We start from the raw sequence: 27,984 nt of genomic DNA on the forward strand, positions 1-27,984 counted from the left end.
CCATTTGTATGAGGGCCTCCTTGAAAATGACATTGACAGACCTGCCTGAATCCACGAAAACCCTCATAATATCATAATTTGCTACCGTGACTTGAATTATCAAGCCATCGTTGTGGGGAAGATTGTCACCCCTCAAATCTTCCGGGCCAAAACTAATCACTGTCTCATTCCTCCTCACCCCTTCCACCTCCATACAATCTCTTATGCTTCTCGACTTATGAGCCCGATTAGAATCACCGTCAGTAGATCCTCCAGATATCATTTTTATCACCCCCAAAACAGGGGGTGAAGACTTCTTCCTATCGGGCTATGAATCTCTCCTTCCCCTCGGGGCATCTCTTGAATCTTCCTTGGCACTGGGACCGAACAATCGAGCTGCCCAAGGTGGCAATCTCGGATTCTTGTTTGGTTGATTACGTCCTTGGACAGCTTGTGGGACATAATTTCTCTTCGGTGTTTTGCAGTACTATGTGTTGTGATAACACACTCTGTGAAAGAGTACAGAATCACTTCTTCTCAGGCCTTGCAAATTGTTGAGATGGAGACAAGTCCGTGCTACACTCTTGGACCTCCCGGTCTCGGATAATTTTCAAGGGCATATGATGAGAAAAATGTCTTGGGTTACTCCTTCTCGGCTCCCTCTCCTCGAGCTTAGATACCTGGTCTCCTCTCTCTCTCTTTACCGACTCCCTCTTCTGCTTCTGGGCCTCCTCCATATTTATATACTTTTCTGCACGGGCCAGCAATTCTTCAAAGTTCCTGGGTGTTTTCTTTGTCAGTGACCTGAAAAATTCACCCTCCCTCAACCCCTGTGTGAATGCAGTTGTCTTGGTCTCAGGGGCGCAAGAGGGGACATCCAAAGCCACTCTGTTAAATCTTAGAATATAAGCCCTCAAACTCTTTTCCGGGATTCGTTTCACTTCAAAAGGACTAAATACAGTCTTTTTGTATTTCTTGCTACTACTAAAATGGTGTAAAAACACCTTGTAAAAGTCCTCAAAAGAATGGATACTCTGAGGAGGCAGTCCCTCAAATCACCTATGCGCCGAGTCAACTAGAGTGGTCAAAAATACTTTGCACTTAATTCTGTCAGCATAACAATAAAACATGGCCATATTCTCGAATCTGGCCAAATTCTCCTCGGGGTCTGCATTGTCATCATCATCTTTAACTTTGGCAGACTTAAAGTTTTCGAGAAGAGGTTCCCGGACAATAGCTTCAAAAAACGGGCATCCCTTATTAACTACCCGGGAATGATTTCTACGCTCCATCTGTCCTTCCAACACCCTCATCTTCTGTCTCAACTCTTGCAACTCCTCCACCACAGTCGGGGACATGGACCCGACACTAGACTCCCTCTCCTCCATCCTTGCTTCCTCCTCCGCTACCTCCTCCTGCCACACAAGTTCTGCTCCCGGCTGTGTAGCATGATGAGAAGCATCTCTCCAGGCAACGGATTTTTCCACCGCATCGGATATATTCCTAGCCAACTCCTCCGGGGACAAGGTAATAACATGTGGAGGCCCTGGGGACATAAAACCACCTTGTCCTGAGACAAATGCATCATCTCCAGGAGCCCGGGAAGTATCTTGATTAGTTTTCCTAGTAGGATCCATATCCATGTCTTAAACTCAATTTCTCACAGACGGTGCCAATGATGTTATCCGAGTAAATCGAGTGAGTTGGATCGTGGCAAACCACCGGATTTGATAAGAGTTTCTTGTGTTTAAGAAAAATGAGAAAGGGAATATATATCTATGATAAAGATATATCTCTGTGTAATATGGTTGTTGCGACTGTAACCTGCAAACAAGAAGATGAACTCATGAATGGGCGTCGGAGGTGTGTCCGGCGTGGCCACTCCGATGCTTAAGTCAGCAGGTTGAAGATGAAGAATAAGGGCAATATGTGTGAGAATATATGTTAATACTCGAAGAATCAAAATTCCAGAATCTGTAAATGAGAAGAGTAATTGTTATTTATAGGAGAAAATCTCATGATTACCTTGTTTTCAGTGTCAACGTGCTAAGTATGGCAACGTGGCTGCCCATACCCTGCTTCTGATGACTTCTCTGACACGCCAAACTCATGTAGTTCTGACAGCAATGAATTCCAAGCATAAATTAGCCCATACTGGAACATTCAATTGTGGTGCGCTTCTCGAGGTAGCTCAGGTAAAAGCTCCCGGGAGATTGCACGAGAGCCCGAGTTCCTGATTGCCCGGGGAGAAAATATTCCGGGTAACCCCATGCCCGGCTGCTGAAGAAAGTAATCTGTATATTGACTCTAATTAGTTTCCCGAGTCATGGATGACACGGGATCAAAAAAAAAGGAGACTCCATTGCAAGGAACCAATTGTAGTCGCTCCTCTGCATAGTCTCCAACGCTGCAAAACCCCAACTTTTCTATACAGATGGGGGGGGGAGAACAAGTTCAGAAAGTGGAACTTGCCAAATCAAAGCACCAATATCTCAGTATATTTGTCGCCTTTTGTGGTAAAAAGGATTGAGAAAAACACTGGAAAGAACTTCAACACCTTTTTCTTGGATTCCTTGGACGAGAGCTGGGCAACAGATTTGGACCATATAGATATACTTGTTTTATCTATTGGACATTGGTATTTACATCATGCAGTCTACTACTATGATAATTCAATACTAGGTTGCTACTTCTATAAAAACTATTCTGATATTGAAATCTATGATGTTTTTGGCAATGCATTAAATACAACATTTAAATAAGTGATCAAGAAGAGAAAAGGGCTTCATAGAAATCAATTTCACGTGTTTTTGGTAATATTTTCACGTCAACATTTTGAATGGGAATGGGATAAATTTGGTGCTTGCCCCAGGATTTAACCTTTTGGTGAAAATGAGGTGGTTCTCGAAGGGATGAATGGAGAAATGAGGAAAATTGTGTTGGAGGAATTTAAAGAAGCAAAGCTGAAGGCTAAAGAATGTGGAAATAATGTTATATTTGAGGCTTTGGATATTAGCAAGTTAACTTTGTTAAGGCCAGATGGGCATCCTGGACCTTATATGAACCCCTTCCCATTTGCTAATGGAATAACTGAACTTGTGCAGAATGATTGTGTACAATTGATGTTTGCCTGGGGAAATTGATACTTGGAATGAAATATTGTTAGAAATGATCAAGACGAGGCCTAACGGTTGCTTGCGGAGGAAGTCATCGTCTTCTTCAAGTCAAAAAATATTCAAATTCTGTGTATTTATCTCAAGTTCGCCCCTGGTGGAACATGTAACTTACATTACTTGATTAGATTTTTGTATCTGCTTTTGATCTAGAGGTTGGAAAGTGAATACTAGAGAGAAAAATGGGGTCTTACCAGTTTATGTTCAAGATTTGAGTGAAGGTGTATGGAGTAGTAAGGCATCATCTTATCTGAAAAACACGTTTGTTCTCACAAATTGTGTTTTAGTTGATGATTCGGCATAATAAATTGTTAGAAATTTTCCTCAAAATTCATGTTTATAGATTTGCGGAAGCAGATCGAACGTTACCTCCGGCCATTGAATAGTTTGTAAGTTTTCTGTTTTCTTCCAATTGAAGCCTTCAAGCACTCCAACTCTCTCCCTGGATGGTGTATTTTGTTCTTATGAGGTGTGTGCTTAGGGACCTCAATCACCGATATTTATAGATCTCTCATACCATCAATGAATGATTGCTGGAGATGGATTAATAAGGCATCATCTTATTTGAAAAACGCATTTTTTCTCACAAATTGTGTTTTAGTTGATGATTCAACATAATAAATTGTTAGTATTTTTTCTCAAAATTCATGTTTATATAAATCTATAAACATGATAAACAATATGCGGAAGCGAATCAAGCGTTACCTCCGGCCATCGAATAATTTGTAAGTTTTCTGTTTTCTTCTTATTGAAGCATTCTAAGCACTCAAACTCTCTCCGTAAATGGTGTATTTTGTTCTTATTAGGTTTGTACTTAGGAACCTCAATCATTGGTATTCATAGGCCTCTCATACCATCAATGAGCGATTGCGGGAGCCTTATTGTCAAAAGAAGAGGCACATGCGCGTCTCAATTTTCTAAAGTTGAGCTGGCGTACGCATATTTTGTCAAAATTTGTAGGCAATGGCCGTCGCTATTTTCTACACTTTTATTCTTCTTTTGATATGGGTAACCTTTTCTTATATTCTCCCACTTGACCTATATATCTTATTTACCATAGAAGAAAACAAAACACATGAATCATGCGGTATGTCCTCTAAAAGCGAGTATTATCTTCCATGTATTACAATGCATTATGTATCTCAAATTTTTATAACTTAATGAAAAAATATTATGTTTATTTGAGGTCCAACTTTATTGATATTTCTCGAATCAATGAATGTGTGCACAATAAATATGAGAAAATATCACATCATATTTTCATTAATTTGTTATTACAACAAAATTACATAAAAAAATCAAGTCTCATTCTTTCTGCATGATCCTTAAATTTCAATGGTGACATGCCTTTAGTCAAAGGATCAAAAATCATCAATTCAGTGCTAATGTGTTCGATAATTAATTTCTTATCTTTAACACGTTCTCGTATGGCTAAATACTTAATGTTGATGTGCTTGCTTTGATTACCACTTTTGTTATTTTTAGCCATAAAAACAGCAGCTGAATTGTCATAATATATTCTTAATGGCCTAGATATAGAATTCATAATTATAAGCCTCAAACTGAAACTCTTCAACCACACCATGTGAGGTTGCCTCAAAAGAGCTACGAACTCAGCTTTCATAGTGGAAGTAACACTCAATATCTGCTTTGCACTTCTCCAAGATACATCTCCACCAGCTAGCATAAAAATATATCATGAAGCGAATAACATCCCAACATAAGCATATAATCCTTTGATGGTACCTCATCACTTTTTTTGTAGCTTTCCAATGATTCAAAACCGGATTACTCTGATATCTTCCCAACATCCCAACAATTGATGTAATGTTAGGTCTAGTGAAAACCTGAGCATACATCAAGCTTGCGACAGCAGAAGCATAATAAATGTTTTTAATTTGTTCCTGCTCTAGATCATTCTTTGGGCATTTGGCTTAAATTGAACTTATCTCCTTTCACAATGTGAGCTATATTTGGTGAACAATCTTTCATCCGATATCTCTCTAAAACTTTGTTGATATAGCTTTATTGAGACAGACCTAGAATAACTCGAATCTGGTCTCTATGTATCATAATGCCAATGACCTAAAATGCGCCACCCATATGCTTCATATCAAAGTTTTTAGAGAGAAATTGTTTCATCTCATATAACAAACCCTTCCTGCTGAGTAAATCATTTAGCTACAAGTCTTGCTTTATATCTTTCAGTATTTCCTAATGAGTCTTTCTTTGTTTTGAAGATCCATTTGCATCCAATGGATTTTACAACATCAGACAACTGAACAAGATCTCAGACTCCATTAAATGCCATAGAAATCATCTATTCTTTAATAGTATTAAACCATAATTTTGACTCATTACAACTTATGGCGTGTAAAAATGTTTCAGGATCATTTCTTCTCCAATGTTAAAATCCGATTATTGTAAATACACAACATAATCATTAGATATAGCTTATCTTCTTATTCTAGTATATCTCCTTAGGTTTTTTGGTTGATCAATAATTTCTTGTTGTTCTACATTAACAACTTGATCTACTAGATTTTCATCAGCGATTTTTGGAACTTCAGTAACTGGTCTCCTAACACTCGTTTGATCTTGAGGGGTGTGAATAACGACCAATATATCATTTGAATAGGAGGGTTGTGAATTAATTTGATCTTTCTAAAAAACCATCATTTGAATGATCACTCTCACTAATCAAGTCATTCTCAAGAAATTTTGCATCCTTGATTCCACACTTCTAGTGTTGTGAGATGGACAATAGAATTTGTACCCTTTGGATATTTCGGTATACCCGATGAAATAGCCATTTATAGTCCTTGGGTCCAGTTTCTTTTCATGTGGGTTGTAAACTCTTATTTCTGAAGGACAAACCCCAAATGCGTATATGTTGCAAACTTGGTTTCTAACTTTTTAATAATTCAAATGGCATCTTTGGACAACCTTAGTTGGAATTCAGTTTAATATATACACAGTTATCTTAAGAGCTTCAGTCCACAATGATTTAGGAATTTTGGAGCTACTAAACATGCTCCTTACCATGTCCAATAATGATTGGTTTCTCCTCTCAGCTACGCCATTTAGTCCGGAAAACCAGGCATAATATATTGGGCAACAATCTCATGTTACTAGAGAAACTTCGCAAATGGACCAGGTGTCTGTCCATTCTCAATGTATCTATTGTAATATTTTTCACATCTATTAGTTCTCATGATTTTAATCTGTTTCCACATTGCTTCTCCACTTCAGCCTTATAAACCTTAAAGGATTCGAGTGCTTCGTTTTAGTTATGAAGCATGTAGATATACATGTATCGCGAGTAATCATCAATGAAAGATATGAAGTATTTCGAACTTTGCATGTCCATATCTGTAAAACAAATATCTGAATGTATGATTTCTAATATTTATGTACTCCTCTTGGCTCCCTTTTAAGACTTATTGGTCTGATTTCCCTTTATGCAATCTACACATGTCTCAAAATTAGTAAAATCTAAAGTACTAAATACTCCATCATTCACTAATCTTTTAATCCTCTCTACGGAGATGTGTCTCAATCTCCTATGTCACAATATATAAGAATTTTAATTTATAATACATCTTTTAATACATATTAGAACATGCATAATGATATTATTATTTTGTAAAGAAATAGAGAAAATACCATCAATCATTGTACTATTTCCAACAATATTTGATTTATAAAATAAATTTATTGATTTATCCAAAAACTGGAAGGAATAACTAATGGGTACAAAATTTGAAACTAAAATTAAATTCCTAAAAAAACTAGAACATAAAATGTCTTTTCAATTTTAAAATAAAACCACTGTCTAATTTAAGGTAGCAAGTCCCAACAGCCTCCACATGCGAAGACATCTTGTTTCCTGAAATGATGCTCCGCTCATTTCCTTGAGGTTTCCTTAGGCTTTGCACATCCTGCAAGGTGTTTGTAACATGGATTGTAGAACTAGAATAAATCCATCATGTGTTATAAATCACATCAACCATATTAGATTAATAACAGACAAATGAAATAGGAATAAATTTTTTTTCAAGTCAATCCTTAAATTTATTGGAATCTTTCTTCATGTGTCGAGTCTTTTTACAGAAAAAACATTTGGTTTCTTTCTTGGTGTCAGTTTGGGTTGGAATTATTCATTTCCTTTTTTTCTTGACTCTGGCTTCCTATACTTTTCCTATGTAGTCATAAAAACATTATCACTCGTTTCCGTTAACAACCTTCCTTCCTCTTGAACACACATGGTCATTAATTCATTTATTGGTCACTTGTCTTTATGTGTGTGGTAGCAAATTTTGAAGGGTTCATATTATTGTGTAAAAGTGCATAAAATGTAGTGCACAAGAAAAGTTTCAAAAATTTCCACTTCAAGTGTTACTAGTCGAGCCGCTTTGTCCCGCATTTTCATAATGTGCTCTAGCACACATTTTACACTGATGAGCCTTACTGAAGAAAATTCCATAATAAGGGTGCTTGCAAGTACCTTATCTGAAAACTGAAACTGTTCATCAATGGCCTTCAGTAATTCTTTTACATTATTATTCTTATCGACGGAACCGCGCATACCAGCAGAGATTTTGGTCTTTACGAACATTAGAGTCGATTAGATTGCTCCCATTTTTCATAAAGATCAACATCATCTAGAATGTTGTTTTTATTAATAGCATGTGGTTCGTCTTTCCGTATAGCATAATCAATATCCATCCACCCCAATTAAAGAAGAATTATTTCTTTTCATATTTTAAAATTATCGTCCTTCAGTTTGAAAAATGTCATATTTCATATCAGAAAAACTCGCAGGTTGCATAACTGTATAAATATATAATATGCTTATTATTTTTAAAATTTTGAGGTAATATCATATTTTACTAATGTAAATCATGTTTTAAAAATCTAGTGACATACAATTTGCATGCAGACTAAAATTTTTATTCAATGTGATTTTTCTGAAATTTTATGATAAAACTATCAAAATATATTTTCCCTTAACTCATGTGGGTAAATTAAGAAAAAATAATAATTTTGATATATTAACCAAATTAGTTATATAAATAAAACAAAAATCCCTATAGGATAAAATTTATTATGTTTATTTAATTAATTACAATTGATATTTATTATGTGATCCAAATTCATTTAATGTATAATTTTTCATAATTAAGGATGTTATGACTATTCCTCAATTATTTAAAATTATACGGTTCACTTAATACAATTTTTGCTTTACTTAATTCTTTATATAATAATTATTTAGTAACGCAATTAACACTTTCCAAGAGTGCTCCCAAGAAAGATAGGTAGGGCTAAGGCCCTTTAAATACTTAACTTCTAGACAAAGCAATGTTCATCAGGGAGACAAGTGGATAGTCAAGGCAGTTTAAACCGATCTATGAAGAACTTCATCAGATCATGTTTCTTATGTTACATTATAATTATTATTCAACTTAATTATCCACATTTATGTGAATCATTATAAGCCAAAATTTTTCATTAAATAACTTTATCTTCACATTTTTACTTGATATGTTCATTTTAAATTATATACAACTCAATATAATTTAATATGAATATAATGTGAATCTTGATTTAACATAATATTTTTCATTATAATTTGCCTTTAAAAACTTAAAAATAAATGCAACAATAATATTACATTTGCATGTTCATATCAAATAAATACCCAAAATATTTCATATAATATCTAACATGCAAAATTAATTTATAATTATTTATTGAAAATTACACTGAATTTGGAAATATTAAAATCTATTTCCAAATAATTTATTTTTATTATTATTATTATTATTATTTTAAAAATAATAATAAAAAATAAAAAAATTAATTTATTTACCAACAATTGTCACAATTGCCTTCAATGATACGTGGGTCTCTAATTTCAATACATCACATGCACATAATTGTATTGAAATTATTGAATGCAAACCCTTTCATTTCATCTTCGCGAAAGTGTTCTTCTGCAACTTTTCCTTCCGAATTATTTGCTCTACAAAAATTTCTCATTTCATATAAAGATTCAAGAATTAATTAACATTTTCAAGACTTCAAAGAAGAATTTCAAAGTACAACCGAAAACAAAATTCTTAGGCAAGTTTCTTAAAATTATTATGTCACACCTTCAAATTTCATGTTTCTTATGTAAACTTCATAAATAAATAGTTCCAATAGTTCATGATATCCCGTTTTTCAGAAAATGAAAACAAATATTTTCAAAGCAGAGATACGGTTCTGATATCAATTGTTAGAAATTTTTTCTCAAAATTCTTGTTTATACAAATCTATAAACATGATAAACAATATGCGGAAGCGGATCGAGTGTTACTTCCGGTCATTGAATAATTTGTAAATTTTATGTTTTCCTCCGATTGAAGCTTTATAAGCACTCCAACTCTCTCCGTAGATGGTGTATTTTGTTCTTATGAGGTATGTGCTTAGGGACTTCAATTAACGGTATTTATAGGCATCTCATACCATCAATGAGTGATTGCGGGAGCCTTATTGTCAAAAGAAGAGGCGCATGCGCGTCTCAATTTTCTAAAGTTGAGACGGCGTACGCATATTTTGTCAAAAATTGTAGGCAATGGCCGTCGTAATTTCCTACACGTTTATTCTTCTTCTGCTATGGGTTCCGTTTTCTTACATAAACAACTAACAAGTTTATCATCTTAGTTGATTTTCACCTGCATTTTATATATGTCATACATTTAACTGTTAGAGTGTTCGCTATTACTGCAGCCATGAAGCATTAAATATTCAATTCTCTATACAATAACATTTATCTCCTGAACACTTATAACTGCTGAAACATTACGATCATATCTAGCATGTATGATATGTTGTTATTTGTGCACTTTGACACTGTAATATGAATTCCAGAATCGGAGAATAACAACTATGTTCTGTGCCACATACCGTTTGAACAGTACAATTTTTATATCATTCTAAGTGTATGCATAGCCATCCAAGTCCTTTAGAATTAGTGTACCTAATAACTTGAAGTTCTTTTACACATTCTGACATCGAGGGCCGTTCTCTACTGTCTGACCGGACACATCTTGATGCTAGATTCGCACACATGGCTATCGACTCCATTGTGTATGATCCCCGTTCCATTTCTTGCTTGATCACCTTCTTCAGCTTCTTCTTGTCATTCAAAATGTGTCTAACCTGTGAAAGTTTCAATCACATGAATTGTAATTTGGTAATGCTTGTAAAAATTTCAATTGGTTTCTGAACATTCTAAATTGATCCTCAGAAAGTCATGTTTCTGAAATACCTGTAGTACCAAGTTTTGGTCACTTGGTCCTTGGTTCAGGTCGACTGCCCTTCTTCCTGTCAAAAGCTCAAGTAGAACGACTCCAAACGCGTATACATCACTTTGTAAAGTGAGTTTTCTTGTCTGTTTCCAAGGTATATACACATCCATAGCTCAGTCCCTTTTGCCATTTTGCAAATTGAAGTTAGAACTCGACCTTCTATTCTTAGTTTCTACTTCCCATCCAAAGACATTAAATACGGAAAAATAAAAGCTCTTTTTTAAGTAATTAGATGAACTCCAAGTTAGGATAGGGAACCCAAAAATCTTTAAGATTCTTCATAAAAAAATATACATTATGAGTTTTGATCTTGGAGTTAATCACTTGAAAATCTTGGTCCTCTTCATGTTCTTGCAACAGAAAATGATAGAAGTGATCTTATTTTCTTGAAACTTGAAAGCATATCATACCAATGTATACTCTGGATCAAAATAGCCGAAAGTGCCGAGCACTCTAGCCGTCACACATGTTTCTTGTCCCTCTGGCATCAGCTTTGCTATCCCAAAATCTGATATCTGCGCTCATCCATGCAAAAACAAACTCAAACTTCGTAAAATCAGCTCTATATTTGTAGTTTTTCACTTTAAGAGTGGATCGAACAGTTGATGAATAGGGCTACTTGACCTTTCAAATGAAAAAGTTTTTGTGGATTCGCTCCTATCCAGGCTTGTAAATTATAGATTCTTACCTTTGCTTCATAATTACTGTCAAGAAGAATGTTGGTGGATTTGAAGTCTCTGTGGACAATAGGAATCCCAACAGCAGAACTTGAATGCAGGTATGCAAGTCCTCTAGCAACTCCGATAGCCACTTTCAACCTTACAGACCAATCCATCTTAACTTCTCCTTTCCCTAAAATCCCATGATCAAATCATTTCAAATGTTTTGCTAATTTTAAGATCATATCTACTATTTTACTGTCTGAATATTCGTGGCGCGTCCCATAATACGACAGTTTAGAAACAATATGTTCGAAAGTAAAAGACAAACCATTCAAGTGATCTTGCAGGTTCCCTTTGTTCATATATTCATAAACAAGGAACCTATGCTTCCCATCTGCACAATACCCAATTAATGTCACAAGATTTGGATGGTCTAATCTGCTCAAAATATCAACTTCTACACAAAATTCTCGCTCCCCTTCCGCTTCTTTGAATCGAGGCAGCTCCATTTTCTTGATTGCTACAACCTTGTAGATCAACAAATTTTTTCATCATCAATTCTAGGTAAGAATTTAACCTCAAAGGGAACAAGAAATTCGTGCTAGAACATACCTCTCCAGAACGCAGTGTTCCTTTGTATACTCGACCAAATCCACCCTTTCCTAATAAATTTTCATCGCTAAAAGAACAAGTTGCCTCTGCCATTTCTCTGAGAGTAAAAACAGATGAAGCGTGCCTTTTCGCTGACGGATTGCCACATTCATTTTTCCTGTATTCCAATGGCTTATAAATCCCTGCAAATCAAGAATTTTATTCCAAACCAAGATAAAAAAAACTAGTATCAACATTGAAAAGATCTTCAGACTTTCTTCTCCTACGCTTGTTCCAAGCAGAGACTAAACCAATCAAAGACATTGTTGTAACTGATTTTCTCAACGAAAAATGAATTTATCATGCCATTATTCTAGAAATTTTCGGAGTTAATTATTTCAAGAAAGTAAGTATATTTAGAACTCTAAACTCCCAAAACAGTATACAAAAATTGAAAGGAAACGCAGTTGATAAGAAAATAGAATGTATATGCAGGACTAATCGGTTTGTAGCGTATAAACCAATCATTACAGACTACAGTACTATAACCATATAAAGTACGAGAATATATTCCTAGGAAGAGTACGTAAAAAGCAAAATGAGACGTTAGCTTCGTAAAAATATACCAAGCAATAACATCCTCCAACAACCAAAATTTCTCACCTGAAGAAAAAGATAACGCAACTGTTGTATTGGCATCATTACTTGCTTAACTTTGAGCGAGAATCGTGGACTGGGGTGGACTCAGGATTTCGACCTATTCCTATATTATTTAAGGCAGGACTCCTTTTGACAAAAAAATATCCAAAATTTATACATGTTCTTTAGAAGCTGGCTGGGTCCGGGTGGGCTGGTAGCATATGTTTTGAAAAGAAAGACAACCTGCTGTTTCTCGTGACAGAATTTTCGTGTTAGAAATATTGTGTATTGGAAAATAAATTTGTGGTTGAAGGGTTGTTTTCATTGACTCTTAACCATAGATTTTTGGTTGCTTTGTGAAGTTTGTTACCATTTGTATGCTCTTGAGCAGGAAAGTTGTCTCAATGCCCCGGCGGTCACAGGCATGTCGCACCGAAAGACAAGTTAGACATGGAAGATACGATCGTCGTCTTCGATAAGTATGTGTAGATTGTGACTGTATCTTAATTTATTTAGAATGTGTGAATCTCCCCGTATTTCACTTGTACCATCATGACCTTGCTTTTTGTAAGTTTTATTTGTTGCTTTTAGTTTAGTTCGAGTAATTTTCACTTTGATTCTTTATTTTGCCATGTGATCTCACTTTGTAATTCACATGTCGGTAGTAAATTGTGGGGCTGCAATATTTTAGGAAAAAAAAGTATATGTATTGAAATTTTACGAAATATTAAGTTATATATATATATATTTTTTAAATCCTATTCTAGGGGTGGGAGGATTCAGGCATGAGTTTTTACAAGAGGAAAACAAGGTGAGATCATTAGAATATTAAGTGATTTATTGTATGTTTAAACTAATTTTTGTTGCGTATGTTTAGGAATATGACTTTGATTTACTATATTATATATTCAAGAAAAAAATTTGGTTCACGTCATTTTGATCCCATTCACAAGGTTAAAATTGACTCTTAACATTTTTAATTTAAATTTTCGACCATGTTACTCTACAATGTCAATGTGTTTCTTAAAATTAATAATATATTTCCAATGATATATATATTCAAAAAGAGTAAAACTTTAACATATATAAAATGGTGATTATAAATTTTCAAGCAACGAATTCAAATTCTCATTCAACATATTTGGTAAATCATATGACTGAAGATTATGGGTGTTAGAACATTATAAATTTTGGTGATTTAAGAAGGGTGTTGATTCAAAAGATAATTTAGAAAGGGAAAATTCGATATTCATAAAAAGAAGTTATCTAAGGAACTCGACTGAATATAGTGCCAGACTGATAAGATTCTTATAACCAAACCGATTCGAGGAAAACTAATGAAGCCTAACAGACAATTTATATAAGTCGATAAGTCAGATCAAATTGAAACATTATCTGAAAAATCAGTATAAGCATTTGTGGGGATCCGGACGCTAATCAAATTCTTAATCATCATTGGGACAAGTTAATCAATTACAATAAACATGGTCTAATTTTTTTTAATTGCGGAACGTAATGGTATTCAATCTAGTGTACATACCAATATAAAAGTACAAGTCTTGTACAACAAACATCAAATTTAAACTAAGGTTCAACAACTAAATGTCAAGTGCTGAATCCTATCTACTGAGTCTCCACTCTAATCACGATCTCTCATCATCTCCTCGACCCTGATCCTGTCCCACCTGTTGCTATGCGCACATACAAACACGACAACAGCCGGATAACTCCGGTGAGAATAAAATCCCAGTATAAATCAATGAAACATGCGATCATATAAACAATGTAAAAGCATGTAACAAATATCAGTAATATGTATCAAATCTGAAAACATAATCAATATAAAACTGTCAATCAGACTCGTGACTCTACGTCTCGGACTAGACTCATCCTAGTCTAGGGATCCCGGTTTCCAGACGTTGGCATTCCTATATCGAATTTCAGTAATAGAAGAAACTTCAATTCTATTCAATCGATATAACCAAACATCCGGTGTCTTGACCTATCCGTCACAGACTTTGGCACTTTCGCCAACTCACTGTCTTGTGGCAATGTGCAATGTGCCAGTGACGATTCCATCACTATCGGCACTTATGTCACAAGATCACTCGTCTAATACATGCTTTCTATAAATCAATAGAACAAGCATATCAATTCAAATCAATGCACACAATAACAATAAGTATGTGATTTACGGAAACTCAAGTATATCACACTCGAGTCGTTCTCCCGGTACCACATTGACTTATACCTTTCTTTAGTTTTAGTTCAGACAACGTTCAAGTCTGGAATTCGAAGTCTGTCAATACTCAATCTGGCAATGACAATATCAAGAAGTACAATATCAATATACTGCTCAAATCAATAATGAATCTGATCAATCTGAATCTAACTCAAAATCAACGGCATAACGGAACAATCTGAATATCCCCGTCAATACAATATCAACAGATATAAATCCCAACATCTCATAATAGATAATAATACAATCCTGATATCAATCTCAATCATATCAAATCAGAAATTCATAACAATTTCATACAGTATTCGTTCTTCAATCCGGTTTCGATTATACGATGTCTAACATGTTAAGAATATCATATATGAATCTTATCTGATTCTGGCAATACCATATTTTTAAAACATATCAAAACGTAGTAAAACTTACGTCCAGTTGAAGCTCTCGTCAATAGAAACACGGTACTGAAGTCGGATTGAAAATCAGACGGACGGATCGAAATATAAAAGTGTAAGGATTTTCTTCAAACTTTCTCATTCCTTTTGCTGGGGGAAATTAAAGATTGAAGCTTATAACATATATATATATCCACTTGCATGTCTATGAAACGTGGCTCATTTTTCTTAAACTTCGGTCGGTGCTCGGGCGGTAAGAAAGTACCGCTCGGACGCGGAATGTTCTGCCCACACTTGCTATGCACTGGCGCTCGGGCGGTCACAAACTACCGCCCAGGCGCCACCTCTTCTACCCGAACATAATCCTATTGAACACTGGCGCTCGGGCGGTCAAAAACTACCGCTCGGGCGCCAGACTCTCTGTCCAAAATCCATTCTGGTGATGCATTGGCGCTCGGGCGGCCCTTTTCTACCGCTCGGGCGCCAACAGTGCTGTACAAAATATACATAAATCACATGCTTCACCCAATCTGGTCTCGGAAGGGTCCATCTATAATCATATCAGTTCCAAAATCAATAATCTCAAATCAACAGAATCAAAATCTCGGGCATTACAGCAGTAATAAAATTTCAAGAGCCAAACTGAAATAGGGAATAAAGTTTTTCGTACCAACATATCACACATGTATGGGACCGCTAGCACATACATTAAAAATTAAAACTTAGAATAATAAATTTTAACTTGGAGGAGTTCAATCACTGGTGCAGCCAAAAGAACAAGACAAGATGTTAGGGGCAGAAACTTGTGTGAGACGGTCTCACAGGTCGTAATTTGTGAATGAATCTCTTATTTAGGTCATCCATGAAAAAATATTATTTTTTATGCTAAGATTATTACTTTTTATTGTGAATATCGATAGAGTTGACCCGTCTTACAAATAAAGATTCGTGAGACCGTCTCACAATAGAGCTACTCGATGTTAGGGTTGCACATTTTCAAGTTATGATTTTGGGAATCAAAAACTAATTTTGGTTTCTACATTAAACTTTTTTCTTTAAAAAACAATTATGCGCAAAATTACAAAATTTTGAAAGTTTATGGGTTTTAATGATATTCTTCCCAATACAAAATTACGTGCAAAATTAGACATACCACTTAAAATTTTTAAAGTTTAAAAATAACAATTTTTTTATATAAAAAATCATATATATATCATTTAAAAAATCCCAAAATTTATGAAAATAAGATATCAAATTTGGTGGGTAACTTGCATGCCACCTTGTAAAATTTCAAAACATCTGAAACCTCTTTTGAAAAATGAATAAGAGTTTAACCCCTTTTGATTTTTGAAAAATGCTCATAGACCCCCTATTAAAATATTAATAAGATTCTAACCACGTGTGTTGTATACAAATAATTTTTCATCGTATTTTCTACATATAATTCAAACTCTAATTAATACAAATGAATATAAATCAAAGAACCCTCATGGAGTTAACTTATCCTAATGTTATTCAGCAACCATTATGCATTCAATTCCTTACTACTAACTCTACCTTTGAATTAAAATCAAGGATAATTCACTTATTGCCTACTTTTTGTGGTCTTCCAGGTGAAGATCCTTACAAACTTCTAAAAGAGTTTCATATTGTGTGCACAACCATGAAACCACAAGGGATTCTGATGGAGCAAATCTCATTGCGAGCTTTTCCATTCTCTTTAGCCGACAAAGCCAAGGATTGGCTCTACTACTTGCCCTCTGGGACGATAACGGCTTGGGAAAATATGCAACAACAATTTTTGGAGAAGTTCTTTCCAGCTTCACGAGAAGCATATCTGGAAGGATATTTGTGGGATTAGACAGCTGCAAGGGGAGACTTTGTACGAATATTGGGAGAGATTTAAGCAGTTATGTAACAGCTGCCCTCAACATCAGATTCCAGAACAGCTCCTAGTCCAATATTTCTATGAGGGTCTTTAACTTTTCAATAGGAACATGATTGATACTGCAAGTGGAGGTGTGTTGGTAAACAAAACATCTCAAGAGGCACAAGCTCTAATCTCCAACATGGCTGCTAATACACAACAGCTTGGAACTAGGCAAGATAACACTCTACGACAAGTTAATGAGGTAAGTGCTAGTCCTATTGATCAAAAGTTAGATTCATTGAATTCTCTTTTGGAAAAGTTGGTTATAGAAAAAGCACAACAGGTAAAAACTGGAAGTATTTGTGCGATTGTTGTACATTCAAACATGTATCCAATAATACAAGAAGATCCAACACAAAAAGCTAAAGCAGTTGGTGATTTTCCTGTACAACCACAATATCAATACGATCCATATTCTAATACCTACAATCCAGGATGGACGAATCACTAGAATTTCAGCTACAAGAATCAAGGAGGCCAACATGGATTTCCACAACAAAATTTCAACAAACAACCGGCACCTGCACAATCTTCTGACTCATGCAAGTCTCTAGATGAAATTGTTAAGGCCCTAGCAAATAACACTCAGAAATTTCAATAGGAAACGAGGGATAGCATTTAGAATTTGAGCATTCAAGTGGGGCAGTTGGTGACCGCAATTAACAAGTTTGAAGCACAAAATTTAGGTTATCTGCCTTCTTAGAAAATGGTTAATCCAAGGAAGAATGTGAGTGCAATTACTTTGATAAGTGGTAAAGAATTGGATGTTCAAGAAATTTGGTACAAGCATCAGCCAAGCAAAAGGAAGAAAAGGAGATAAAAGTTGAGAATAAAATACTCAATCAAGATGATGCACCGAAAGGTAAGTTTTCTCATTTGTTTGAGTGTAAACATATTCCCCCATTCCCCCTTGCATTGAATAGGAAATGTGAAAGTGTTAAGGAATTGAATGAAACTTTTCGTAGATGCGAGGTAAATATTCTTTTATTGGATGCTATTAAACCAATATCTCGTTGTGCTAAATTTTTAAAAGAATTGTGCACTACAAAAAAGAAACATAAGTTGAATGAGTGTGAAAGGGTAAAGGTAGGAGAACATGTTTTTGTTGTTATTCAAAGAAATATTACTATCAAATGCAGTGATCCATGTATATTTTCTATCCCTTGTACAATTAGGGATACTAGACTTGAAAATGCTATGTTTGATTTGGGTGCTTCTATAAATATCATGCCTTATTCTATTTATAATTATTTAGAACTCGGACCTCTAATTGAGGAATTATAATTCAGTTTGTTGATATGTCCATTATTTATCTTAGAGGCTTAATTGAAGATATTCTTTTGAAAATTGACAATTTGATTTTTCCTGCCGACTTTTATGTGCTTGACATGGAAAATGATGATTTGAATAGTCAAATTTTGCTAGGAAGAACATTTTTTAAAACTTCAAAGTCTATCATAGATGCTAATAGTTGTACCCTTATTATGGAATTTGATGGTGAGATTGTTAAGTTTAGTACTTAAGATACCATACATTATCCTCCTTGTGAAATTACTATTAATACTCTTGATGTCATTAAACCCTTTTCACAAGAAAATTCAAAAATTGTTGATTAGATTCATTTAGAGGAGATTTTTGAACAAAAATGACATGTTGAAATCCTAATACTGTAATTTTTCCTTATGATTCGCAGGCATCTAAAATTTAGCAAATACTTCCTCCAGATGGACCGAAGCATGTGCTCATGGAAAATAGAGAAAATATATTCAAGGGATAGGGATTTCCAAGAAATTCAAAGAGAACACGCATATGATAAAATTTTCTATGAAAATACTCAAGTGGCATAAAGTAGACAAAGTGACCATCTATGAACCACCATGAGCATCAAGAAATGATGAAGTCAAACCAACGACAATAAAAAGAGGCGCTGCATGGGAGGCAACTCAAGAAGAGTTAATTTCCTTTCTTTTATCCTTATTGCTTTTTTTTTTTAATTTTTATCCCTTTCTATATTTTATCTTACATTGAGGACAATGTCTGACATAGGTGTGGGAGGTGTTATATAGCTTTATTTCTAGTTTAGATTTTTCTGCAAATCTGTAAAAAAAAAAGGTCCTGAATGCAGTAGATATCTTCTCGCCTTGTATGAAAACATCTTCTAATATTATAACAAGGAGACACACAAAAAAGGAGAGTAAGACAAAGTGAGTTGTTTGATCCACAAAACATCTATTGTTTATTCGTTATCTATCTCATTTGAATCTTGAATTCTTCTACTGCGAGTCTATAAAAAAATTGATGTTTCTTTGTGTGCACTTGATTTTGTATTATAATATTGCATTTATGGGTAATTTCTCTTGATGATGGGTTGAAATGACAAGTGTATGAGGTTTAGCACACATACCATTTTTCCTTGGTGAGCTTTGAGCCTATGAGAAATCATTATCTAATGCTCCGTTTCTGTGATTGTGTGTTAGTCATGCATTGTTGATTTTCTAGAACTTGCATTGTTATACATGTCTTTTTTAACATCTTGTGGTAGATTGGAGGCATTAATAAATTGTAATGACATTAAGTTCAAGCCATTTTCTTTCGTATCATCAGTGTTGTTCTTTGAGCCTACCGAATTCATAGACCTCTAGTGAGCCAAGTTTGAGTCTGAGCATTTTTCTTGGAAAATAGACACATTACAAGCCGTGATAAATCTCTTTTGTTGGTTCTTCTTCTTTTTGAACTGAATTAGAGAATCATATAAATGTTTCGCATTAGCATCACTTTGAGACAAGAAAGTACAAATTGTTGAGATTGAGTGATTCAAGCTTGAAGTCATTGCCTCAAAAACATCTTATGCATCGAAACTAACAAGAAAAAAATTGAAAAAAAAGAAGAAAAAAAGAACAAAAATTGGCAGCAATGCATTCTTTGATGTTATAATGATATTAAAGAGGTTGTTGTTACCTGGATGCAATTGTTTTTGTGAAAAGTGTGTATGATTTATTCAATTCCATAAACTCGTTGTCATCTTTTTCCTATCCTACCTCTAGCCACGCTACAACCTATTTATAAGCCTTTTTTGATCCATTCACTTGGTGAAAGGATGTGATATATTTACAAGCTTATGATAAAAATTTTCGGTGTTTTGACATGAGAGTTTCTTTGTTACATATCCAGACACTTATAAGTGAAATGAGCGAATCTTGTGAGAAGTGTTTGAACCCTGACATGATCGATAGGGGGACCATCGTTGAGCTACAATAGCTCGGTTCTTGAAATATTGAACACCGATGAATTAAATCGAGTTTGGTGTTCAAGCCAAGAGGAAGACACTCGAAATAATCCTTCGTAGAAACCAATTAAATATTTTGCAAAACATTTAAAATATATGCAAGTTGAACGAGTAAAAATATTTTAGTTGAAGCATTTTATCAAACATTTTGTATGCAATATTTTTGTATTTGAAGAACATATAAACTACTTTAACAATTTTTAGAATTTAGGTTTCAGAGTTTGACAAATTTGAAGAACTGATTAGCTAAACTGAAGCCAACTGAACTGAGGTCATATAACTAAACCTACTTGAACTGAATTAATTCAAAATGAAGTCATCCGAACTGAAGATTAATAAATTAAATGATCGGATGAAGTCAAACTGAAAAAAGATAAATGAATCAGTAAATTCAACTGATCTATCAGTTATAATTGAAAAGGACGCATTAAATCAGTTCAACTGATAAGTAATAAATCGAACAAATGATATCAGTTTGACATGTCATCAGCTAGCTCAGCCAACAACCGACAAATCGCACACAACAGACTGTAACTAACAGTACGAGCACCGCATATCAGACTGCAACATCGTACTATTGTTAGAAGAATGTTAACATAATCAGATAGAACAATTCAACGAATATGAATCATTTAATGCATTCAATGTTACCGTTGGGATGAAAGCATATAAATAGCTGATGAATTCAGTATGAAGAATATTGATTTTTGACATTAACATCGATTTTGAGAACACTTGAGAAATTCACTTATACACGATCACTTGCGATATTCATACAGAGAAGCTCGCACTTCAAATATATATTCGTAGCTTTCAGGCTATCATTTGAGCTAAGATTACTAGCACATTACACCAAAATATTCAATCTTCTAAAGATCAGTTGTGCTAGGAAAGTTAAATCAGTTGTGTACTGATAATCTGTAAGAAACTAAGAGTTTCAGTTTGGAAGTGTTTAAGTTCAAACTGGAGTGGGTTATTGTAGCTTTTGTAATTAATTAAAGTCTTTTAGTTAAAACATATCCTCGTGATAGAAAAGGTGATGTAGGAGTATTTGAAGTCTCCAAACATCCATAAAATCTTTGTAGTCATTATTTCAGTTATTCTTTGAGTATTCAATCTATCAGTTAGTTTATTTATGCACTTAAACTAGTTAACTGACAGATATCGACAACAAGATTTCTAAAATCAGTTTGTCACTAAACTGATTCATTATTTCGAAAAAGAGCCAAAAATCCTAAAATATTTATTCAAACCCCTCCCCCCTTTTTCTAAACACTTTGACCCTTTAACCAATCCTAACAAGCAGTATCAGAGCGGTTTCAATCTTGTTTCTGAATACTTTATATACGCCCGATCACCATGTCATTTTTTAACAAAATACATATGTTTTCAATAGAAGAATTTGATGATTGAAAAATGATAATGCAGGCTCATCTAACTGCACAAGATGATGATATTTGGTACGTCATAACTTACAGACCAATGAGGATTATGAAATACAATACAGCTATTGCTATAACTGATGGAGCACCTCACGGCATTGAGAAACCGCGTGACGAATGGATAGCTGAAGACAAGATAAAAGCAAACCTGGATAATGTAGCAAATGATATTATATAAAAAACACTGGATAAAATCACCTTCAGCAAGATCAAGATGTGCAGAACAACCCAAGAAATTTGGGAAAAATTGATTCAATTATGCGAAGGCAACAAGCAAACGAAAGAGAACAAACTCTCAGTCGCTATACAAAAATTTGATAATATCAAGATGAAGACTAGAGAATCCATGAATGAATATGATGAACGAGTCAGCAGCATAATCAACTAACTGAATGCAATTGGGAAAGTGTATTCAAATAAAGAAATTGCATTGAAAATTTTTCGTGTTCTTCCCAAAGAATGGGATGTTAAGACAATGACAATGAGAGAATCTAAAGACCTAAACAAGGTGGAATTACACGATTTATTTGCCGATCTTAAAGCCTATGAATTCGAATTTCAGATGAGAGAAGGAGAACCATCAACACCACCAGTTACAACCGTTCTCAGTGCCATCAAACTTGAATCAACTGGTCCAGCTGAGAAATCTGTAGAGCAGCTGAGCAATTATGTCATGTCATTGTTAATCAAGAAGTTTGGAATATTCATGAGAAAGAAACAGAGTTCATTCCAAAGACATTCTCACAAAAATATCTCCAAAGAAGAACCAAATGCCTGTTACAACTGTGCCAGAACTGGATATTTCATTGCTAACTATCCAAAATTATAGAAAGACAGTCGACGTTCAGCAGAAAAAGGAAAAAAGTCATTTGAGCAGAAAAGAAGAACTAAGGACGATAAGAGATCATACAAAAAAGCATGAAGTTTTATTAGCTGAAGACAGCAAGTCCAAGTGGGCAGAAACTGATAGTGATGAATCATAATCAGAGAGCTTGAGCAGCTCTAGCGATGAAGATGAAGTAAAGTGCTTAATGACTGATGATACAAAACTGGAATCAAACAGTTAGCATGTGACATCCCGAAAATCTGAAGGTCCACGTGAACCATATGCTTGCAAGTTAATAAATTTGTTTGATATTTTACCAAATTCCTTTAAATAATTAATTGCATTTTTATTTCATTAATTTGTGTTTTAATTCATGATTTATCTAAAGCTTCATACATTAGAATTTTTAGTTACATTTCGCGCTCGAACGAGAAACTGAGACCGGGGTATTCAGGAAAAATATTTTTATTGAGGAGTTATTTTTAATTAATTAATATGAGGTGTTTTAATTATGATTTTTGAAAATGGGCTTTGGTTGAGTATTTTTACTCGCCGGGTTATATTTTTAACTGCTACGCAAAATTTAGCGAGTTAGAGAACTTTTTGAAGGCTCGAGCAATATTATCAAAAACGTACCTAAACGAAATATTTTTCGGGAGTGTAATTGGGCTTGATGGGTTAATTTTATAGTACAATGGGCCTAAAACCATTTTATCACCTTTATTTTAATTAAGGGCACAACCACACCTTTTATTAAGATTTAACTACATAATTAACTAAAGCATAAACCTAAATTATAATGATTGGCTGCCACTTCACCCCTCCAGCAGCCTCATGTTAGAGTAGGTGCCCGTCGAGCCAAGTGTTGGCCGAGTGTTCACAATGAAACTCTATGTATAAACAATCTTTATTTTAATAATATTTGAAATTATTATTGGCACATCTTTATCTGAATACCCATGCTAGTTGCATAGATAAAGCCCTTGAATATACAAATAGTAGAAAGAATATGAGATGATCATATGATGAGTATCATGAAACTCATATTTGGAATACTGTATATTCTAAACAGTTCCTAGTCGATTCAGCCGCCGCTAAGAAGGATATAGGTCGCTCGAGTTCGAGACTAGTATATGCGATGTGAGTACCATGTTTCATTGGTAGGGGATATTGTGATGTCCGAGCATGCAGATAGGTGCTCCTGGTAGAGTGCACTGAACAACCCTCCATAAAGGACTTTCCAAGTGGTTCTCACTTATCGAGTGGAAACGTCCTAGTTTATGGTTGTACAACATTAGTCCTTATGACCCGGGACAACATTGAGACTCTATGTGCTAGCATTACACTTTGACTTGTTTACCGACTCTCAAGGGTTCATCAGGTGGCAAGGTTGGGTGTTTTGTCGAAACATATAGGAGTCGATGCATTGTAGTCGGGGATTCACCGCTTACCTTCGCGTATGGATATCCTATGTGTATGTAGTATGAAATCTCTGATCAGAGTATGGTGGTAATTATGAATGGGGTTTCATAGATTACACCATCGATGAAACTACAACATGACACATAGTATCGATTCATTGACAACTCTCGATATATCAATGGTTGTCGAATCGGTCGGGATATATGAGTTGAAGGGACCGTACTGTTCGCTAACCATAATTGAATGGTTCTTGCAGGCACTATCATTTGATACCTAGGAAATCATGTAAGCGATGCTGCTAGGCGTTTAACATGATTGGTTGGGTACTATCCGACTTGAGTTCTGACGTTCTTGTTATCAAGGAGTTGATAAGTAAGAATGGAGCAATTGGGGTATGCTCGTATAAGGACATGTTTAGTCCGAATCACATGTAGATGTGAACCCACGGCTAGTTGTATCAATGAACCATTGAGGGCCACACAAGTACTAGCTTTCTAAATCCCGTTAAGAAGTAAAATAGTTCAATGTGTTGAACGGCTTATAAATGAGTTTATAAGCGTAAAGAAAAATAGAAGTATGACTTCTATGAGAGAAATGTAACTTTTAATTTATGAATGTGTTCCTAAAATTAAAAGTTGGCCAATTAAATAATGTAATTGAAAATTGTGATTTTCATAAACATTATTATGGACTAAATTAAATTAATTCAAGTGTTGAATTAATTTAACACTAGTGGGCCTAGTAGAGTCCAAATAATTAAATTAATTCAAGTGTTGAATTAATTAAATAACATTGGGCCTTGTAGAGCCCAATTAGAAATAATTATTGAACTAGTGGGCTTGAGTAAAATCAAGTAAAGTTTTAAATAGACTCAAATGTGTTTGAGACATTTAAATAAAGTCCATGGGCTTTGTAAATGTTACAAGCACACTCAAAAAGCATGCAAGGGAGGTGAAGAGTTGGGAGGAAACTTTTTCAAATAACAAGGCTTGTGTCTAACACGATTGATTCAACTTTTCCCACAACCAAGGCAACTCATCCCTCTCCCATTCACTCACACCATGGCCGAAATCTTCTTGCATTTTCTCTCCCAATTTTTGTTCTTCAATTGTTGAGGAAACAATACACTTCTCAAAGAAAAATGCTCTAATTTTTCTAGTGCAAAATTAGAGTGGTTCTAGCTAGTTGGTGGTGGGCTTATTATTTGAGCAAGGTGGGCTCAAAGGGAAGCTTGAAGATTTGTCATCCTTTCAAGAGCTAAGGTGTATGACATCTTGGTGTTTTTGTATTTGCTACACATTATAGGCTTAGGGTACTCGGTTTTCTCATGAAAATTATTTTTTCAACTTCCGTTGCGCATTCGGGCACCTTAATCGATCCCTTTTCCCCTGGTATCATGAGCTATGGATACTATTTTGTGTAGCTTATACAAGATATATTGAGGTCGATTTCTAACCGCATGAGATGATTTGTTGCAACGATTTAAGGCCGGATTTGGGGCGGCTTTTCGGCAGCAAGTTGCTGCCCATTTCGGGCCGCTTGGGCTGCCCGAGGGGCTGCCCGAAACCGACAGCAAGTGCAGCCCAAGGGGCTGCCCGTACAACCCTTCTATTTTAATAAAAAAAATAATAAAAATTTTGTGCAAAGTTGGCCGGAATCCGGCGACGGTGATGACGACTAGGGTTTTCAAAAGGTGTTTTGAAATATCAAAGTGTCATGGGCCTTGAGTTGTTGGGCCATTGGATGGCTAACATATTTGTGAATTTTAAATGAGCCAAAATGTTTTTGGTGAAAAATAATTTTTTGGGCCCTTAAGTTTAAATTTACAAAAGTTGCAAATATTTTCTCATAAAATAAATAATTGAAGTTGGACTTTAGTTATTTATAGTAAATGGTTATTTACAAGAAATTCAGTTATAAATAAATTAATTAGAAAGTAGACAAAGGTGTTTGTATACTTTGTTAATTTAGTTTATAATCGTGGCGATTAGTGATTGGATCAAGATATATAATATTGGATCAATTAATTATTGTGATAATTAATTGATGGTGTATGATATGTGATATTATGCATGAAGGATGATCAAAAGCCCAAGCCCAATTTGCTAGGTGTATGCTAGGATATTTTGTATTGAATGATTGTAATAATTATCAAATTTCAAGTGGGCTTGGTTTATGGCCCGTTCCCACCCCATGAGATGTATCCCTATTTGCCATGGATATTTATTTGTAAATATTAGTATAGTGGATGATCAAGATTAGAAGATGGTGGCCTTGATGATTATGAAGATCGAAGACATGTAAATATTGGAAGCTTATGTAATAGTTGCATTTGCATCCCATGCATTTCCCTAGGATTGGACCTAGGCCCGTGTTTAGCTCACACGGGCCATTAGTATTGGGGCGATTGATCATCCTTGTTTTGTTTACTGTTTATAATATATGCATGATATGTTATAAATAATGAGTATGTGTGTTATTATTATGATAATAACAAAGTTGCATGAATCCGGCAAACATACGATCAAACATGGCGAGCTTTTAAATAAAATTAATGATGAGACCTTTCAAAATTAAAAACCCCTCATTTTGAATAAGATTCAAAATTAATAACAAGCCCGAAAAGGGGAATTATAAATTTTTTTATAATTTCCATGTCTTCCATCGACAATGGGTGCATGATGAACGCTACCCGTACTCGGGGCTCGGCTCATATTATTGGGGAGGCCCTGGGTGCCGGAAAGCTGTGACATCCATTGACATGGTGATGTGAACTACGTAGAACTCCCATGATTTCGGCTCATATTATTGGGGGAATTCATGGCGACCGTCCATTAAGGTTCAACATCGATGGGGTAAGGCTTGACACGTGAAGATGAACGACGTCATATTATTGGGTCCTAATCAAACGTGAGACAAAAGTTTACGTAGAAGGTTGCATTGTGATGCAATTGGAAACTACCTTTTAGGAATTGTGATAAGCTGATATTATTCGGGATCATGATTCGCTAATTGGACCTTGCGTACCTACTGAGGAAAGGAGTTTCCCGTTTTCACTAGAGGGTAGTGAAAGATGTCAAAACAGTGGGAGTAAACATTTATAAAGTAAAAGTCCATACTTTATATCTTACTAAATATTTTAAAATAGTCATTAACATTTATCTGTTATACTTTTCAGTACAATTTTTGACAATGTCTTCGATTCGCAATCCGCTATTCTACAATACTCGACAAACACGTATTAACCGGACCTAATTACCTCACTTGGCTAAGAAACCTAAAAATTGTCTTGAATTCGGAAAGGATAGCATATACACTGACTGAGTCGCCTCCTGTTGAGGCTTCGACTGACTGCACTCCTGAGGAATTGCAGACTTACAAGGAATGGTGTGACCATGACTTGAAAGCCAGGTGTTATATGCAGGTTTCTATGAATGATGAGGTGCAGAGGCGTTTTGAGGATGCAAAGAGTGCTGCTGACATTCATTTGCATCTCAAGGAGCTGTTTGGTGAGCAAACACGGCCTCTTAGGCATGGTACCGTCAAGGAGCTGATCACTTTGCGCATGCGAGATGGGGCCTCGGTCCATGAGCATGGCCTGAAGTTGATTTGGCTCGTTGGCATGGATCTGATGTTGCCTTCGGAGTTGACCACCGACGTGTTGCTCTTATCGCTGCCTAGCTCATTTGATCCTTTTGTGGTGAACTTCAACATGAACAAGATGGAGCCGACCCTTGAGGAGTTGGTGAACATGCTTGTGACCTTTGAGTCCACTATCAAGAAAGAGAAGCTGGTTCTTTATGTGGGTTCTTCATTTGGTACGAAGATTGATCCACATGGGAAGGGAAAGAAGCGTTCTTTCCAACATCCCAAGAAGAACGTGCCATTGTTGAGGCAATCTCCAAATCCCGTCGTGGCAGCCACACGAGTTAAGGCTGACAAGACTAGTGATGTTCGTCATCACTGCAAGAAGCCTGGACATTGGAGGCGTAATTGCAAAGAATATCTTGCTCAGAAAAGTTCTGAAAATGGTTTGTTTTAC

The 27,984-nt window shown here is 35.2% G+C and overlaps 1 protein-coding gene and 1 pseudogene across 1 annotated transcript; one reads left to right on the forward strand and one right to left on the reverse strand.

The window, feature by feature from the left end:
* Window positions 1-1,783: 1,783 nt before the first annotated feature.
* LOC142520265 (xyloglucan O-acetyltransferase 1-like) lies at window positions 1,784-3,456 on the forward strand (annotated as a pseudogene).
* Window positions 3,457-9,954: 6,498 nt separating this feature from the next.
* On the reverse strand, window positions 9,955-11,963 carry LOC142520785 (putative serine/threonine-protein kinase PBL28). The gene is given in 7 exon segments (XM_075623908.1): window positions 9,955-10,154; window positions 10,157-10,361; window positions 10,471-10,593; window positions 10,921-11,025; window positions 11,199-11,362; window positions 11,501-11,699; window positions 11,785-11,963. Coding segments are annotated over 7 exon segments (918 nt in total). The 5' UTR covers window positions 11,878-11,963; the 3' UTR covers window positions 9,955-10,125.
* Between the last annotated feature and the right edge of the window lie 16,021 nt (window positions 11,964-27,984).

This window comes from Primulina tabacum, chromosome 12, assembly GCF_025594145.1.
Source record: "Primulina tabacum isolate GXHZ01 chromosome 12, ASM2559414v2, whole genome shotgun sequence".
NCBI lineage: Eukaryota > Viridiplantae > Streptophyta > Magnoliopsida > Lamiales > Gesneriaceae > Primulina > Primulina tabacum.